At 43.9% G+C, this 17,561-nt stretch overlaps 1 protein-coding gene across 7 annotated transcripts in view; it reads left to right on the top strand.

Annotated features, from left to right (window-relative positions):
• DNAH9 (dynein axonemal heavy chain 9) overlaps positions 1–17,561 on the top strand; it is a 285,306-nt gene that overhangs the window by 96,097 nt on the left and 171,648 nt on the right. For 6 of the 7 annotated variants that reach the window (XM_086358784.1, XM_086358783.1, XM_086358785.1 and 3 more), the window contains 3 exons: positions 9,327–9,483; positions 12,141–12,245; positions 16,445–16,602. In XM_086358784.1, coding sequence (XP_086214910.1) covers positions 9,327–9,483; positions 12,141–12,245; positions 16,445–16,602 — 420 coding nt within the window. Of the gene's footprint in view, positions 1–2,764; positions 2,899–9,326; positions 9,484–12,140; positions 12,246–16,444; positions 16,603–17,561 lie in introns of those variants that run through there. The other variant, XM_086358787.1, reaches the window with a different exon arrangement.

Genomic DNA, 17,561 nt, shown 5'->3' with positions numbered 1-17,561 from the left:
TTGCCTGCCTTGGACTATGAGCTAATAGTTTGGGAATTTATATCACTCAGAGCAGAGAAATGAAGCTATTATATGTTTGAGCAACTTGATTAATGTCTGTCTCTAGCTTTGGACTCTATGTTCCACAAAAGCATTGACTTTGATTGGCTCACTGCTCCATAGTGCCCCAGGACTCAACATCATGTCCAGCAAATAACAGGCATTTGAGAAATATTCCTTGTGTAAAAGCAGTGAAATGATTTCTGAGACCTGGGTTGACGCATTCAGCTTCCCATACCAGAGTATTTCCTTCCTCTCCCCTGGCACATCAGACGTTATTCCAAGTAATAAAAAGTACACGACTTTCCTTTTTCCTGGGTCTTCACACCTGCCCATGAGTTGAAGGCGATGATTGCCTCTTTTGGAGTTAGAGATCTCTAGTACTCTAATGCTGAAGGAAATGGCAACCCACTCCAGTGTTCTTGCCTGGAGAATCCCAGGGACAGGGGAGCCTGGTGGGTTGCTGTCTATGGGGTCGCACAGCGACACGACTGAAGCGACTTAGCACAGCAGCAGTAGCAGTACTCTAATGCTGAATACCTCCTAGAGGGACGGGGTAAAGTTTGGACAATGAATTATTACCAAAATAGGCATTATTACCTCTCCTATGGAAGAATGCAAATAGGAACTTGATTTGCTGCAAAGATCAGTGAATACTGTACAGAGCTTGACCTTGTTCTGCACATGAGATGCTCTTCTACTGTGGAGTGCATACTTATACGGCAAATTCTATTTTCTCATTGACTTCCATTATTATCTCAAGAAATGTCTTGGCCAGAAAAAAAAAAAAATTGGCTTCCACCCAGAAAATCACATTTTAAAGAGCATTGAGTTTTTGCTGGTGTACTGCTTAAGTACATTTAATTCTCTCCTGCCAGAGGAATTAATCAAATGGACAATTGATCTGCACAGCCTCTGCACATTCATTAAAGGCACAACCACATTACTGTATGTCCGACTGATTATGCCTGTTTCTTCGGAACGTCCCACTGCCTGGATGGGACCAGAATGTATAAGTAGGTACAATGGCTCAGCCACTGTCCCAGGACTTGAACACAATGCTAAGTTGAAGGGCTAAATGGAGATCCTTTTTTATGCTGAACAAAAGCTGTTCTCCTAGGTTGCCTCTTCATCTTTGGAGGATCTCCCCCCGCTTCACTCCCCTTCCCTCACCTTCACACACAGCCCCCTACTGGAAGGATTGTCTTAGTCAACTGCTTATCCATTTGCAGAACCTCTTAATTTCTTAGGCACTAAGGCAAGTGGGTGAGATATAATTGATGCAAGAGTCTGAGGGTGATTTTCTGAATAGGCCACAATTACCAAAGTCATGGTCTTCCCAGATTGCACTAGTGGTAAAGAATCCATCTGCCAATGCAGGAGAAGCAAGAGACACAGTTTCCATCCCTGGGTCAGGAAGATCCCCTGGAGAAGGAAATGGCAACCCACTCCAGTATTCTTGCCTGGAAAATTCCATGGACAGAAGAACCTGGCAGGCTACAGTCCATAGGGTTGCAAAGAGTCAGACACGACTGAGCACACACACCCATAGCAAAATGATACCCTCTGTTTTCAAGTTTTTATTGAAACATAGTTGATTTACAGTGTAATATTAGTTTTGGGTATACAGCATAGTGATTCAATGTTTTTATAGATGATACTCCATTTAAAGTTATTGTAAAATATTGGGGGTGGGGTGGGAGGGAGGCTTAAGAGAGAGGGGATATATATACACATATAGCCGATTCATTTTGTTGTACAGCAGAAACTAACACAACGTTGTAAAGCAATTAGACTCCCATAAAGTAAATAAATAAATGTACTGTGGTTAGTCCCGCATTGCAGGCAGACTCTTTACCATCTGAGCCACCAGGGAAGCCCAAATAAATAAATACATTTTAAAAAAGTTGTTATGCAATATTGGTTCTATTCCCTTTGCTGTACATCACATCCTTGTATCTTATTTATTTTGTACATACCAGAGAGACACGTCTTAATCCCCTTCCACTATATTATTCCTCTCTTCAACCCTCTTCCCACTGATATCTGCTAGTTTGTTGTGTGTATCTGTCTGTTTTGTTATATTCATTCACTTTATTTTTTTGGATTCTACATAGAAGTGAAAATGTACAGTATTTGTCTTTCTCTGTTTGACTTAACTTCACTTAGCATTATACCCTCCAGTGCCATCCATGCTGTTGCAAATGGCAAAATTTCATTCTTTTGAAAACCTCTGCACCATGAAGGAAACCATCAGCAAAATGAAAAGACAGTGTACTGAGTGGGAAAAGATACTTCTAACCATCACCCTGTTCAAAGCTTTGAGTCTATCAAATTGCCTCAGCCTATCTGTTCTTCCTCTGTTTCCTCATTATGTTAACCCATCTATATGCTGTACTCTTTAAGGACTGCAGCTGTATTGCCAGTTGTAATATTTTTATAGCAAGGTATTATCTATTTGCATTTTCCTTTTTTTTTAAGCTCTTCCTTTCTTCTTTCAAATGAGCTTTAATCATTTTGTCAAGTCCCAAAATATAAATGATTAGGGTTTTAATTGGTGAGCCTTAAAACCTTCAAATTAATTTTGAAAAAATGGCCTCACATATTTACAACATGTGCTCTCTTTCTCTTTGTTCATACCTTTGTTAGGGGAAGCACACTGACGGAAACTGCCCACCCTGGCTAGGTACCATAGTAACCATTTGCATGAGTTGTTTTATGACAGGAAGTCCTGGCAAGGAACACAGAACTAATAAGCTACCACCAACCAAAAGTGTCCGGGAAAGGTCAAAAAGAGACACCACATGTCTGACCACCTCCCAGAATCCTCCTCACTGGCCTCCGTCTTGGCTGAACAAGGTGAGCACCACCAGGAAGGAACTCTGAGTGAGAATGACTGGCTAAGGACAACCCGGAAACTAATCCCATCACCATAAAACCCAAGGTTGTGAGTTGTGGCAGAGCAGTTCTCCTGGGTTCCCTCACCCTACTGCTCTCCACCTGGGTGCCCTTTCCCAATAAAATCTCTTGCTTTGTCAGCACATGTGTCTCCTCAGACAATTCATTTCCGAGTATTAGACAAGAGCCCAGTTTCGGGCCTGGAAGGGGTCCCCCTTCCTGCAACACCTTCAGCTGTGTTTCTTAGAAAAGTTTATAAATATCTTCATATAGATTTGAGTGTTTCTTATGGTTACCTCTGCTGCTGCTGCTGCTGCTGCTGCTGTGTATCATTACCTCTAGGGAGTTTTAAATTTTTTATTCCTATATAAGGTTTTTTTTATTATATATATGTATATATAATGAAATATATATATTTAAAACAACTTATTGAGCTTTATTTTATGTCAAAAATTTTGCCCACCCAAGTGTATAATTCAATGATTGTTAGTAACTTTATCAAGTACTGTAAACATCACCATAAATCAATTGCAACATTTTTATGCTCCTCAATAAGATCCCTCATGGCCATTTATAGTTAATCCTCATTCCCACCCACAGTCCTGTGCAGTCACTAATCTATTTCTATCTCTATAAATTTGCCTATTTTGTACATTTCTTATAAATGGAATCTTACAGTGTGTTGTCTCTTGTGTCTGGCTTGTTTCATTTTATGTGATGTTTGGGGGTTTTTCCTTATAAAATATGTGTCAGTAATTTGTTACTTATTATCTCTGAACAATAATCCATTTTACAGATAATGACATATTTTGCCTATCCAGTTATCTTAGGTAATTTTTAGTTTGGGGCCATTACAAACAGTGTTTCTGTGAACATTTGCTTGCAAGTTTTTGCATGGACATATGTTTTAATTTCTCTTGGGTTAATACCTAGGAGAGGTGTTGTTGGGTGGTATGGCAGTTTTATGTTTAACTTTTTGATAAATTATTTTCTGAACTAACTTGATTGTCTTATATCCCCACCAGCAATGTGTGAGGCTTCCCATTTCTCCACATCCTTGACAACATTTATTATTATGTCTTATTATTGTAGCCATTCTAGTGGATGTGAAGTAGGATCTCATTTGAGTTTTAATTTGTATTTCTGTAATAATGATATTGAGCATATTTTCATGTGCTCATTGGCCATTTGTATATATTCTTTGGCATAATTTCTGTTCATATCTTTTGTCTATTGTTTGAGCTGTTTGTACTCTTACTAAGTTCTCAGACTTTTTTGTATATTCTGGATATATTGCATATGTGTTTGCAAGCATTTTATCCCAGCCTGTTGCTTATCTTTTCATTTTCTTCATGGCATCTTTTGAAGTGCAAATGTTGTTAATTTTGATGAATGAAATTAAGCAAAGATGTCTTAGTTATAACAGCAAAAGTATAGTCCATAAAAGAAAAACCTGAAAAACAGAATCTCATCAAAATTCAGTTGTGTATAGGAAAAAGTTGGTCTTTGTAAATTTATCTCCTATTCTACCCATCTACTGCCTTGCAGTAAAAATTCTTTAAAATTTTCCACCAAGGACCTCAGTCCTACAACTAGTAAAGCTTAATTCGGCCAAGAATTCAAAGGAGACTGGAAGCAGGTTCTTCCCCAAGAGGGTCCAGATAAGAGTCCAGTCAACTGGTTCCTTGATTTTGACCCTGTGAGACCATCAGTAGAGGAGCCACCTGGATTCCTATGTATAGAAATGAGATTATAAATGGGTGTTTTTTAAAAAGCCTCTTTGTGTGTGTGTATAGCAATAGGAAATGAATAAAATCAGCTGTGATTTCACCAACTCTAAGATTAGCCAAACCACATGGCTAGAATAGCCTCAAATCTATTCATAGCTGAAATCAAGATATAGCACCTTTGATAGTTTCTTTAATCTGCCATTTGAATGACTGTATCAAAAAAAAAAAAGAAAAGGGAAAGCTACCTTTCCTGTATTTATTATCTTAACAGATAATACCTTGAAAGTGGATCAGCTTTCTACTTTCCAAGGCAATATCTTATCTCTTATCTCATCTTGTCCTCACAAGAGCCTGGTGGGTCAGATAAAAACAAAGCCGGTAGACATCACTTGCCCGAAGAAAGTAAAACCGACTTTAGCTCAGTACTAGGAAGGCCTTTCAAACAATTAGAACCAACCCACGGTGGAAGGGACCAGCTTCTAAAATAATAAACCATGTCTTACTGGAAGACAAAGCTGCATGACAGTATTTGAAGGGTTTAATGGGACACAGAGTGGCATGGTTAAAGAGCCAAGCCTCTGAGATCTCTTCTAACATTAAAAATCTGTCTTCCAGATAAGCAATCAAACTAAATTAATGCATATTCATGTTGGGGTTAGTCAGTGATTCCTTGCCATTTTCATAATTGCAGTTGTTTTATTTTTGTTTATTTTTAAAGTTTGTTTTTCAACTGTGGACCATTTTTAAAGTCTTTATTGAATTTCTTACAATATCACTTCTGGTCTTTTTATGTTTCGGTGTTTTGGCCAAGAAACATGTAGGATCTCAACTCCCTGACCAGGGAACAAACTCACACCTTCTTGCTTTGAAAGGCAAAGTCTTAATCTACTGGACCACCAGGGAAGTCTCTGCAGTTGTTTTTGAGGCAGCAGATCTATCTAAATTCCTTTGTGCAAAGAAAATCCTGTATGATAGACCCCCAATGACACATTTTTTCAAAGGCACCAAAGTTTATTAACCTGGGTGGATTTCACAAAGGCTTTGTAGTAGAGGCAAGCTTTGAAGTTAGTATGTCTGACTCCTGAGTCCTTGCCTCGAACCACAACAGCGTGACCTACCCTCTCAGTAGGAAACAGGAGCAGATTGAAGCAGCGACTTAGACATTTAAAGAGATGGACAGTCTAATGAGACTGCAGACAGAATCTTGGAGGAGGAGTGTGTGTCCCAAAGAATAGGACATCCTGCTGGCTCAGTGGCCCAACTGTAATGCCAGTGCCCCCAACCCCTCCCAACACATACAGAGGAGAGGAATACTCTTTCCTTTCTTTGTGTTTTCCTCATGGCCCAAGCTAAAGGCCCACTGCCCCTGCCTTGGTTACTAGAACTCCTTAGACAGCCCACCTTCCCTCCCTTAACCTCAGTCTCTTTGCGTTGTGCGTGCCTGCTCAGTCATGTCCGACTCTTTGTGACCCCACAGACTGCAGCCCACCAGGTTCCTCTGTCCATGGGATTCTCCAGGCAAGAATACTGGAGTGGGTTGCCATTTCCTCCTCTAGGGGAATCTTCCCTACCCAGGGATCAAACCCATGTCTCCTATGTTTCCTGCATTGGTAGGTGGATTCTTTACCACTGAGCCATCTGGGAAACCCACAAATCTCAATCTATCCATCTGTGATTTAAGGGGTTTGGATTAGTTGATCTCAGAAATTCCTTCCAGCTCCAGAGTTCCTGTTATTATGGGCAATTATATATATAATTGCCCATAATATATATGAGCAATTGCATATATATATATATATATATATATATATACATGCTGCTGCTAAGTTGCGTCAGTCGTGTCCAACTCTGTGCGACCCCATAGATGGCAGCCCACCAGGCTCCCCCGTCCCTGGGATTCTCCAGGCAAGAACACTGGAGTGGGTTGCCATTTCCTTCTCCAATGCATGAAAGTGAAAAGTGAAAGTGAAGTCACTCAGTTGTGTCCCATTGCCTTCTCTGATATATATATACACACATACACACACACATGTATGTATGTATTTTGGCATTTCCCCCCAAGTGCTTCTTCTAGAGATACTCAGAAGCTCAGTAGATGCTCAAAAGGAGATTGACACCCAGATCTGAGTATTTCTTTTGGGAGATTCTTGAGTTTCCTTGAGAATTCTGTTTTTGTGGAACCTTGTTCTTCTGGGCTCTCAGATTCCTTGAGAGCTTTGCTGCTGCAGCGAGATGAGGTCTGAGTTGCCCCCTAGCTGAGAAGAAGAGGCAGCCGTGGGACAGTAAAAGGTTGGGAGAGTTGGCTGGGGGCCAGGATTCCCCTGTCCAGGCAGTTGCCTTTCATCGTGGGGATACTCAGGGCTACAGCAGGCCCTCAAAGGTCTGGGTGAAGCCTCAGGAAGAAGCCTGAGACTGGCGAGATGGAAGGCCTTGGGGTCAGTGTGGAGGCAGAGCTCAGCCTGAGAGCACAGGTTTGGTTAAGGCTGCACATAGAACTCTGAGGATGTAGCTATCAGTGTTGGAGAGAAGCGTTGCCAAGTGATCACAGTGACTGAGGAAGGTGAGGTGGGACCTAGCTTTTCACCTTAACCCTGACTTGCCTTCCCTTGTGGCTCAGTAAAGAATCTGCCTGCAGTGCAGGAGGCTTGGGTTGGACCCCTGGGTCGGGAAGATTCCCTGGAGGGGAGAGCATGGCAACCCACTCCAGTACTCTTACCTGGAGAATCCCATGGGCAGAGGAGCCTGGCAGGCCACAGTCCATGGGGTCACAACGGGTCAGATATGACTCAGAAATGAACACTTTCACTTTCTGACTCACCTCACCTTCTGGCCCACCTCACAGATCAGGAGCTGTAGGGCTTCCCCCAAGGCTCAGTGGTAAAAAAAAATCTGCAGTGCTGAGGACATGAGCTCGACTCCTGGGTCGGGAAGATCCTCTGGAGAAAGAAATGACAACCCACTCCTGTATTCTTGCCTGGGGAATCCCGTGGACAGAGGAACCTGGAGGGCTACGGTCTATGAATTCACAAAGAGTTGGATGTGACTTGGTGACTAAACAACAACAGAATAACAACGTGATTCAGTTGCATGAGCCCAGGTCCCCAGGGGTTAAAGGCAGCCCGCCCATCCCCTCCTCACCCCATTACACAGGAGAACTCCAGGTAGAATAGCAATTCTGCATATTCTCTCTACCTGGGCAGACTGCCTTCCTGGGTTTCTTTGTCAAAGGCTGAAGTAGCTATGGGAATTTCACACTGAATTAAAGGAGAATTCAGGAACTTCAAAGCTTTTCAAAGCAATTTTGGTGGCAGTTGAGGTGCAGTCACCATCTGGTGAGAAAAGTGTTAAGTCAGAGATTCTGGTCAACTCTAGCATCAGATTCAGAACCAAAGAGTTCATTTCAGAGACACCCCTTTCCTCAGACAGCCCCACCCCCCATCTACACTGCAGGTTGAGAGCTTCTGTATTGATTTTCTAGGTATTAAAAAAGCCAATGCCACAGTTTTAAAAGCTCTGTTGAGATACAATTTACATGTCTTAAAGTAAGACATCCATTACAAGTGTACAAATCAATGACTTCTAGTGAATTCTTAGACTTGTGCAGCCGAGATCACAATTTAGCTTTAGAATATTGCTGCCACCCTGTTTGCAATCAGAGCTCTCTCCCATCACCCTCCCTAGGCAGCCCCTGATGTGCTATCTCTGTGTCTTGTAGACATTTCGTAAATGGAATAGTATGGGATCTTTTGCATCTGACTTCCTTCATTTTAATGTTTTTAAGGTTCATGCATGTTGTATGTGTCAGTACTTGATTCCACTACTTTGTTAAATAGCATTCCATTGTGCAGATATATTGCATTTTGTTTATCCATTCATGGTTGATGGACACCTGAGTTATTTCCAGTTTCTTATTGTTACAAATATTGCTGCTTTGAACATTCCTGCGTAAGTCTTTGCAGGATCTTTTAGTTTGGGCATTTGAACTCTTAGGTGCAGCATGTGGGATCTAGCTCCCTGACCAGGGATGGAACTCGGGCGCCCTGCTTTGGGAGCATGGAGTCTTAGCCACTGGACCACCAGGGAATTCCCTTGTCATTAACTCTTGAGTCAGCTCTTTGAGGCTCAGGGGAGACCTGGGAGACTAAAGCAAAAGCCATTTATCTTAAAGGACAGGGACACAGGGACTTGTATGCACACGGTAGAAGGGACAAAGGATTGTTCGGGATCTCTTTATTAAGGCACGAAGTCCATTCATGAGGACTTCACCTTCATGACCTAATCATCTCCTGAAAACCCTGCCTCCTAATACCACAATCTTTGGGGAGTTAAGATATGGTCTCAACATATGGATTTAGCAGAGACACTAACATTCAGACCATAGTGCTAAGCAAGTGAGAATACCTCTTCACAAATGAACTTAAGAGTACTTGGGGTGGGGCAGTGGGAAGGACGGTGAGAAGTGAGCTAGAGAAATAAGCGAGGGGAAGGTCAAGACAGTCAGGAAGGTGCCATTTAGAAACCTCTTCCCACAGCACAGAGGGGAGCAGACTGGTGGGGTCTGGGCTTTCCTTTACAGAAGCTGTGTCAAGCCTCTTGTGGCCTTGAACCTCAGTCCTGTCTCACTAGGACCAACCTCCTCCACCTTTCTGTGTTTGGCAGGTGTTACATCACCCTCACCCAGGCCCTGCACCTGACCATGAGCGGGGCTCCAGCAGGACCTGCAGGCACAGGCAAGACAGAGACCACCAAGGACCTGGGCCGGGCTCTGGGCGTCATGGTCTACGTGTTTAACTGCTCCGAGCAGATGGATTACAAGGTACAGGCCCAGCCTTGGAGGGGCTGGGGCTAGGTGGTGGCCCAAACCATTGATCAGTTTTATCCATGCCGCTCTGGCCAAGCTCAGAGACGCAGACCAGGAGGTCTCTGCTTCTCCACAGGAGACATGGGGACCCTTGGCCCTGGGAGCTGAGTGACCTCCTGTTAAACCTCACCACCGTGGAATCCACTTCCTCTAATGAGCTCTGCAGCCACAGATGGGTGACTTACCCTCTGGGACCTTCCTTCCATCATTTGTAAAATGAGGAAGCTGAACATATGTCCAAAGGCCTAAATTCACTACTTGACCCAGAAGCACAGAAAGGCTCATAAGTGGTTGATATGAAAGTCTTCACTTAAAAGCCATAGATGTGCTCTTCTGTAAAAGTGGGCATTTTTCCAGAATTTCTCAAGGGCACAATACTCTACAAGGGCAGATTTGGCTTCTGAAGACAGACTAGAGTAACCTCTATTCTTTTTTTTTTTTAATTTTTGGCTGCACTGGGTCTTAGTTGCAGCACGCGGGCTTTTCTTGCTGTGGTTGCATGCAGCGTGTGGGATCTTAGTTCCCTGACTAGAGATGGAGCTCGCGTCCCCTGCACTGGAAAGCAGAATCTTAACCCCTGGACCACCAGGGAAGTCACAGTAACCTCTGTTCTTAGCAAGAGATACATAAAAGACAAGAGCAAGGCTAATATTCTTCATTCAGGCACGCTTCATTTTTACATTATTTTAATATCAAATATATCCCAGGTGCTGTGTCATAAAGAAAGGCAAGGGAAACAAGACAACAGTTAGGTCACCTCTTAGCAACATTCTGCTTACAGCTAGACCTTATATAGATTCTTTGTTATAAAAGCATAATAATAGGTTATCTCACTGTCTCATTTTTTTTTCATTGTGTGTATTTTTGTAGACTGCCATAAGTCCCTTTTGAAAATAGGATGGCATTTAAATAAATTTAGGGCAGAAAAAGAAAATAATTACATTAAATAGATCAAATATTTATAGGTATAAATGATGTGATACGTTGATTGCAAAATAAATTCAATTTTAAAATAGTTTTAGAGACTGAAAGATAGCACTTGCAGTTACCCCATACAGAACTCTTTAAATGAGATTGATCTGCTGCAACTTTAATCATTTCTCTTGTATATAAAATTTTGCTGCACAGAGTTGCAGAATCCTGTAGCACCATGTTTTCTCACAGAAAGCAGACAAAATGAGGATTCAGGCCCAAAATAGCTGTGCTCCCATAGTCTATGCACTAAATTTTAATATGGTTGCTTTTATTGATGAACTCATAAAGATAACATTTCTCTTTAAGCCAGGCTGGAAGAAGAAATATTTTTCCCCCTTTAAAGAAACAAGCTAAGCTTTAGGAATAAACTTTCTAGATTCTTCTAGAGTTAAGCAATGGCAGCAGTTCTGAGATAAACATACTCTCCGAAGAGGAACATTCTGGAGGACACACTTATTTAGATATGGAAGACCTTGGATATTGACTGAAGAAGGAAAGGCATATTTCTTAAAGTCACACCTAACATGGGAAACAGGAAGAGATGAGTTGGCTCCATGGTCCTAGGTCACTAAGGTCATTTTACTCAATCCTTTCAAAACTTGATTACTGAACTCTGACCCCACCAATTCCTCTAAGAGTACGGGATGAAAGGACGAGTCTGCCCTCAATTTGTTTGAACCATGAGAAAGTTCAGCCATGTGTGTCTAGTCCAGACACAGATCAGAGCAAGAACAGTAAGTATAGCTGTAGTGGGACACAGCAAAGGTAAGGTGACCACTTCCTGGACACCAGACATCCTTTGTAACCAAGCAGCCTCACTAAGCAGAGTCAAACCCCCTCTTCCCTTTCTTGTTCAGCTATTCAGATAGAGGAATGGAGTGATGGGCAGATGGATAAATGGAGATGGAGTGATAGATGCTTGATTGATCAATAAATAAATGATAGAGAGATTAGTGCTTCCCAGCTGGCACTACTGGTAAAGAACCCACCTGCCAATGCAGAGATGTAAGAGACGTGGGTTCCATCCCTGGTAGGGAAGATCCCTGGAGGAGGTCATGCAACACACTCCAGTATGCTTGCTTGGAGAATCCCGTGGACAGAGAAGCCTGGCAGGCTACAGTCCATGGAGTCGCAAAGAGTTGGACATAACTGAAGTGACTTAGCATGCATGCAGAGAGATATATAGATTAGATGTATGCAATAGTTGTTGTTCAGTTGCTGGTCATGTCCGACTCTTTGCGACCCCATCGACTGCAGCACGCCAGGCTTCCCTGTCCTTCACCATCTCCTGGAGTTTGCTCAAACTCATGTCCATTGAGTCAACAATGCCATCCAGCCATCTCATCCTCTGTTGTCCCCTTCTCCTCCTGCCTTCAATCTTTCCCAGCATCAGAGTCTTTTCCAATGAGTTGGCTCTTCCCATAAGATGGCCAAAGTATTGGAGCTTCAGCTTCAACATCAGTCCTTCCAATGAATACTAAAGATTGATTTTTTTTTAGGATTGACCAGTTTCTAACCAGTGGTCTTTAAGGAACCTGGAGTTCTATAATAAAGGGGATAGAAAATTATCAATACTTAGACATGTAATGGTAAGCCTAGCACGGATGGTAATTTAATCTCTGTACATCTCTTTGCAGTCTTGCGGCAACATCTACAAGGGCCTTGCTCAGACTGGTGCCTGGGGCTGTTTTGATGAGTTTAATCGAATCTCTGTGGAGGTCTTGTCAGTGGTGGCGGTGCAGGTACGGGGGCAAAAGTTGATGGGAACATGTGGTCTTCATGCCAAGCACTGAGGACTTCTGCATCCTCTTGATTTCACCCTCTCCTCACCCTTCCCCCTGTTGCATTTCTTCTATCCGCTTAAATCAGGCATGGGTGCAGCACACGGTATCCACAGGGCCCTACCAATACATTTACTGGCCTTGATTCTCCATTTCCTTTTCTGTAAAATGGGAAGAAAGAACATCCATGCACCTGTTTCTTGGGGATGAGGAAAGGCTCAGCAAGATGGCAGAGCCCAGCTCCTTAGAAAAGGCACGGAACTGTCTGTCATGAATACTCAGACCCGTGGTGGCCCAACGCAGCACCTAGTACTAGAGGTTACCAACAGGCTGTCTCCATGTGTCCCTGCAAGGAGTCAGGGGACAAAAGGGGAGCAGTGAGAGACAGATAGACCAAAGTCAGCAGAGGGTTTGCCTTGGGCTCCAGAGATTATATGACCAAGTTCCACATATAGCTGGGATTGTGAAAGAAGCAGGTTCTTGTAGAGTTAGCCAGACAAGGCGGGGAGAAGTGGTTATGTGTGTTGGCTCTGAAACCACACTGCCAGTGTTCACTTCTTGTCCTGCCACTTAATAGCCATGTGCCCTTGGGCAAGTCAATATCTCAAACTCCACATCTGTAAAGGGAGTTAATAATAGTACCTACTCGATCTGGTTGTAATAATTATGGAATGAGTTAACTTAAAGCCCTACACATAGTGGGCACACAATAAATGTCAGTCTCTGACATGATGGTGATGGTGGTGATAGTCATGGTGATAATGGTGGTTGTGGTCATGGTGATGATGATGGTGATGGTGGTGATGATGGTGATGGTGGTGGCGATGATAAGGGTGATGATGGATGATAGTGGTGATGCTGCTGCTGATGATAATGGTGATGATGGTGGTGGTGGCGGTCGAGGTGATGGTGGTGACAATAAGGGTGGTGACGACCATGGTGGTGGTGGTGATGGTGGAGTGGTGGTGATGATGATTACTCTCATTATTACTTGAACCCTGAAGGAAATGGGTTGAAGAAAGTAGAAGGTTGGAACACACAGGACAGGGAAGAAGGGTCTACTCCCTAGTCTCTCTGGTCTCCTCTACACCCTTCACTCCTTCTCAGCTGGCCCAGGTCCGGCTGCCTTAGCAAACTTAGCATCCTAACTAATGAGGCAGTGCCCAGCAGCCACTGTCCCCAGTGTAGAACAGACAGATACTGAATTTGCCTAATTTTGAAACTGCCCAACACAAGGGCAGTAATGAGGTCTCCAAGATCAGTTGCCTTTTGCTTCTGGAGTTAAATGAAATCAATTCAGCCTGGAATTCCCTGATGCTTTCACATTCTCATCCAGGAATATATCTAAGGACACATTCTCAAGAAAGTGGTCTGACAACCACCTGGGCAAAAGCTGAGTTGCTACTGTTTAAAATCATAGACCCCAGAGGGGAAAATTGCACTGTGTTCACGCCGAAATCCAGGTTGGCATGTTGGTGCAGGAGCCACAGCAGCTGTGACAGTTCCCCCGCCCTCCCCTCTCCTCCTCTCCGCCTCTCACATGTCCATGTCCCTCTTCCCAGTAACTTCTACAAAAGTGAGCATGCCTCAGTGTCCTCATGGGTGGAAATTTTCATTTCTCTGTCAGATTGGTTAAGCAGAATTACGTATCCAACTGGGAAAGGTAAAGCAATTCCAAGAACAATTATTTTTTAAACATATAAGATACTACTTTCCTTTTTTCTGGAATTTTGCCACTACTGTTGCAATCAGCTCCCAAGGCTTTGGGTTATATGGGCCAGCCATTACCCTGCGCCTCCAGCCTGGGTCCCCTCCATGCTCCCTGATCAGATTCAAGCCCTGACTGTGTGCTGGGCTGTGGCTGGAAGCGGTTAGACACAGCAGAGCAGCTAGCAGGGGCTCTAGAACCCAGCACAGCAGTGTTTCAAAAATTAACGCGCTGAACAAATAGATGCTAGTGTCTCAGAGCTAGGGGAGCTCCCATGAAACACCGTTTATAGAGGAGCCTGCTACTGCTGCTAAGTCGCTTCAGTCGTGTCCGACTCTGTGCGACCCCATAGACAGCAGCCCACCAGGTTCCCCCGTCTCTGGGATTCTCCAGGCAAGAACACTGGAGTGGGCCTAAGGTCTAAAGTAAAAACACAGAAACATTTTTTAAAATGTAAAATGTGATGAATGGGTTGCATTTCCCAAAGAAAGCAGACTTCAATCTGCCCCTACAGAGAGAAGCATGGAGTGAGCCAGGCAGGGTTTTTGATTTTGATTTTTTAATTTTGTATTGGGGTATAGCTGGTTCACATTGTTGTGATAGTTTCACCCCACATCCCTCACTGGGCAATGAGGGCGGTGAGGGGCCCCAGGGCAGAGTGGTGCTGTGAGCGCCATGGGAACCAGCAGAGTCTGGGCTGTTGGGCCAGCGTGCCGGGCTCTGGAGGCCACCTCGGCCAGGATGCATGGACATTCTGTGCATGGAGAAGAAGTTTCAGTCTCAAGCTAATTGCTGTAAGCTCAGCAATTCTGTCATTAGATCTTCACTTGGGAAAGAAGCTGAATCCCAGTTGTGGAACCGCTGGGTGTTCTGGCAGAAACCGCCCTTCTGGACACTAACATCCTCACCTGTGGGGGATGGTCCGCTTCCTCCAGCCCCTCTTCCTGTCTCTGTCTCTGTCTGTCTGTGTGTCTGTCTCTCTGGTCCAGCTGTCTCTCTCTTTCATAAGTGTTCCAGTTCTGATTCTCTCTCCGCCTCTCCTCTGTCTCTGTCTCTGTCTTGTTTATGATCCAGCTGTTCCTCTCTCCTGTCTTATACACACTCCAGTTATTTCACTCTGAGCCTCTTTCTCTCTCTCTCTCTCCTTTGTTTCTGATCAGCTCTGTTTCTCTCCCTCTGCTTCTCCCTCTGGTATATGGCCCAGCTCTCTGTCTCTCTGTTATTTATAGTCCAACTCTTCCCCTCTCCTTCTCTCTTATATACACTCCAGCTGTTTTGCTCTCTGTCTCTCTCTTTCGCACACATATTCAGACACACATCCCTGCAGCCCAACCTCCACAGAACCCTTGACTGTTCTAAACACCTGAGCACAGCTCATACACATGAGGTTCACTCAAAACCTTTCACTGGCCCCGACTTCCCAGTTCTGCAGATGTCCTAGGGCCTGGCTGGACAAGAGAGGCCCTTTTGCCTTCCCTCCTTCTGCTGCTGATCATTTTCGCACACATTTTCCCAAAGCAGCAGGTGTGGAAATAAATAGGTGAATTTCATTTCTGTCTCTGCTTCACTGCTCTAAGAATGATCTAGAATCTACATCTGACCAGGTCAAGCTTCAGCGTAAATCCCCTCTGGCTCCAGACCACATTTAAGAAAAACTCTAATCTCTTTAGAAAGACATGACTGGCCCCTGGGCATCTGGCCCAGCCTCCCTTTCCACTGTGGCTCTTTCCTCTCCTCACCAGACACTCCAGCCCTGCTGGACTCACCTGTGCTTTCCAGGTCTGTTGTAGAAATGTAGATGGGGGAGGAGCTGAGAGAGTTAAGACCAGATAAGGGCCACACTGCAGCGATGGAGGACAGGTTAACAGTTTCCATGTTAGTTGCTGTTGTTGAGCATTTTTGTGTGTGTGCTAAACTCCTTGTGGACTTTATTTCACTTATTCCTTAGAGCAAGCCTGGGCAGTAGGTCCTGGTGTTCCTTCTTTCCATCTTGTAGTAGCTGAGAGCCCAGGCTCCAGAATCCACAGATCTGGATTCTGATGCAGATACCAGCACTGAGCAGCTGTGGAGGGCTCAGCAAACTACTCCCCTTTCGGTGCATCCAATTCTTTACAGAGAAAGAGGATGATGATAGTAAAGAGCTCCCCTCAAAGGATGCTGGTGGGGATCCCACGACTTAATCCAAAACTGTGCTCAGGACAGCAGTCAGTATGGGGGGAGGGAACCAGTGTTCAGAGCTGTCCATCTCCAACCTTTTAGGCACCACGTGATAGGCATGGGCATGGGGCTAGGGGCAGCCAGATCCTTTAGACACGCACTCAGTGCCCATTAGTAAAGGGTCCAGGGCTCAGGCCTTAGGCCTGTCCTTCAGTGTGACCCTGGGATCCCAGCCTTAGCCACCATCCGACCCCTGGAACACAGAGGGGGCGTTTTCCCATGACTTGTTCACCAGGTAAAAAGCATTCAAGATGCAATTCGAGACAAGAAGCAGCGGTTCAACTTCCTTGGAGAGGAGATTAGCTTGAACCCATCTGTGGGCATCTTCATCACCATGAACCCAGGCTACGCTGGTCGTACAGAGCTGCCCGAAAACCTCAAGGCTCTGTTCAGGTGAGCATTCACTCTGCCCTGGGCATACAAGGACCCCAGAGACAAGCTTCTTTATTCTTTCCACTGAAAACATATGACATATATGCTAGAAGAAATGTAGAACATATATTAAAAAGTAGATTATATAAAACACATTTAATGCCATCAGCAGTACAATGATTTTTTTGCCGAATTGTGTTCTGTTCTTCTTTACAGGCATAGAATTTATGCATTTGTAGTGTATGTTTGTGGTCTACACACAGTTTGGCATTGTTCTTTAATTTCATAGTTTGTCACAATCCTATCATAAATAGTTTCTTCTTCTGTTAAATATTCTTAAGAAATCTCATTTCATGACTGTGTTTTATTCTATCAAGTGCATGGTCCGCAATATAGCTAGCAAGTCCCCTGTAGTTAAACGTTAAGACTGTTTCTGACATTTAAAATAAATTTATTCATCATGGTAAAATATACATAAGTAGTTTTTTTGTATGCATGATTATTTTCTTTGGCTAGGTTCCCAGAAATGGAATCACTGAGTTAACAGGGAGAAACATTTTTAAGGCTCTCGACACACATTGCCAAGTTGCTTTCCACAAACAGTAGTGCCGAGTGACACTCCTGGAAATGATGCATGGTTGTTGTTCAGTCGCTCAGTCGTGTCCAACTCTTTGCAACCCCACGGACTGCAGCGTGCCAAGCTTCTCTGTCCTCCGCTATCTCCGGGAGTTTGCTCAAATCCATGTCCATTGAATCAGTGATGCCGTCCAACCATCTCACATTCTGCTGCCCTCTCCTCATTTTGCCTTCAGTCTTTCCCAGCATCAGGGTCTTTTCTAATGAGTTAGTTCTTCCCATCAGGTGACCAAAGTACTGGAATTTCAACTTCAGCATCAATCCTTCCAATGAATATTCAGGACTGATTTCCTTTAGGATTGACTGGTTGGATCTCCTTGCAGTCCAAGGGACTCTCAAGAGTG

Source organism: Bos grunniens, chromosome 19, assembly GCF_055505025.1.
Source record: "Bos grunniens cultivar Pamir isolate PY7600 chromosome 19, Bosgru_T2T1.0, whole genome shotgun sequence".
Classification (NCBI taxonomy): Eukaryota; Metazoa; Chordata; class Mammalia; order Artiodactyla; family Bovidae; genus Bos; species Bos grunniens.
This window is presented reverse-complemented; position numbering and strand designations above follow the sequence as displayed.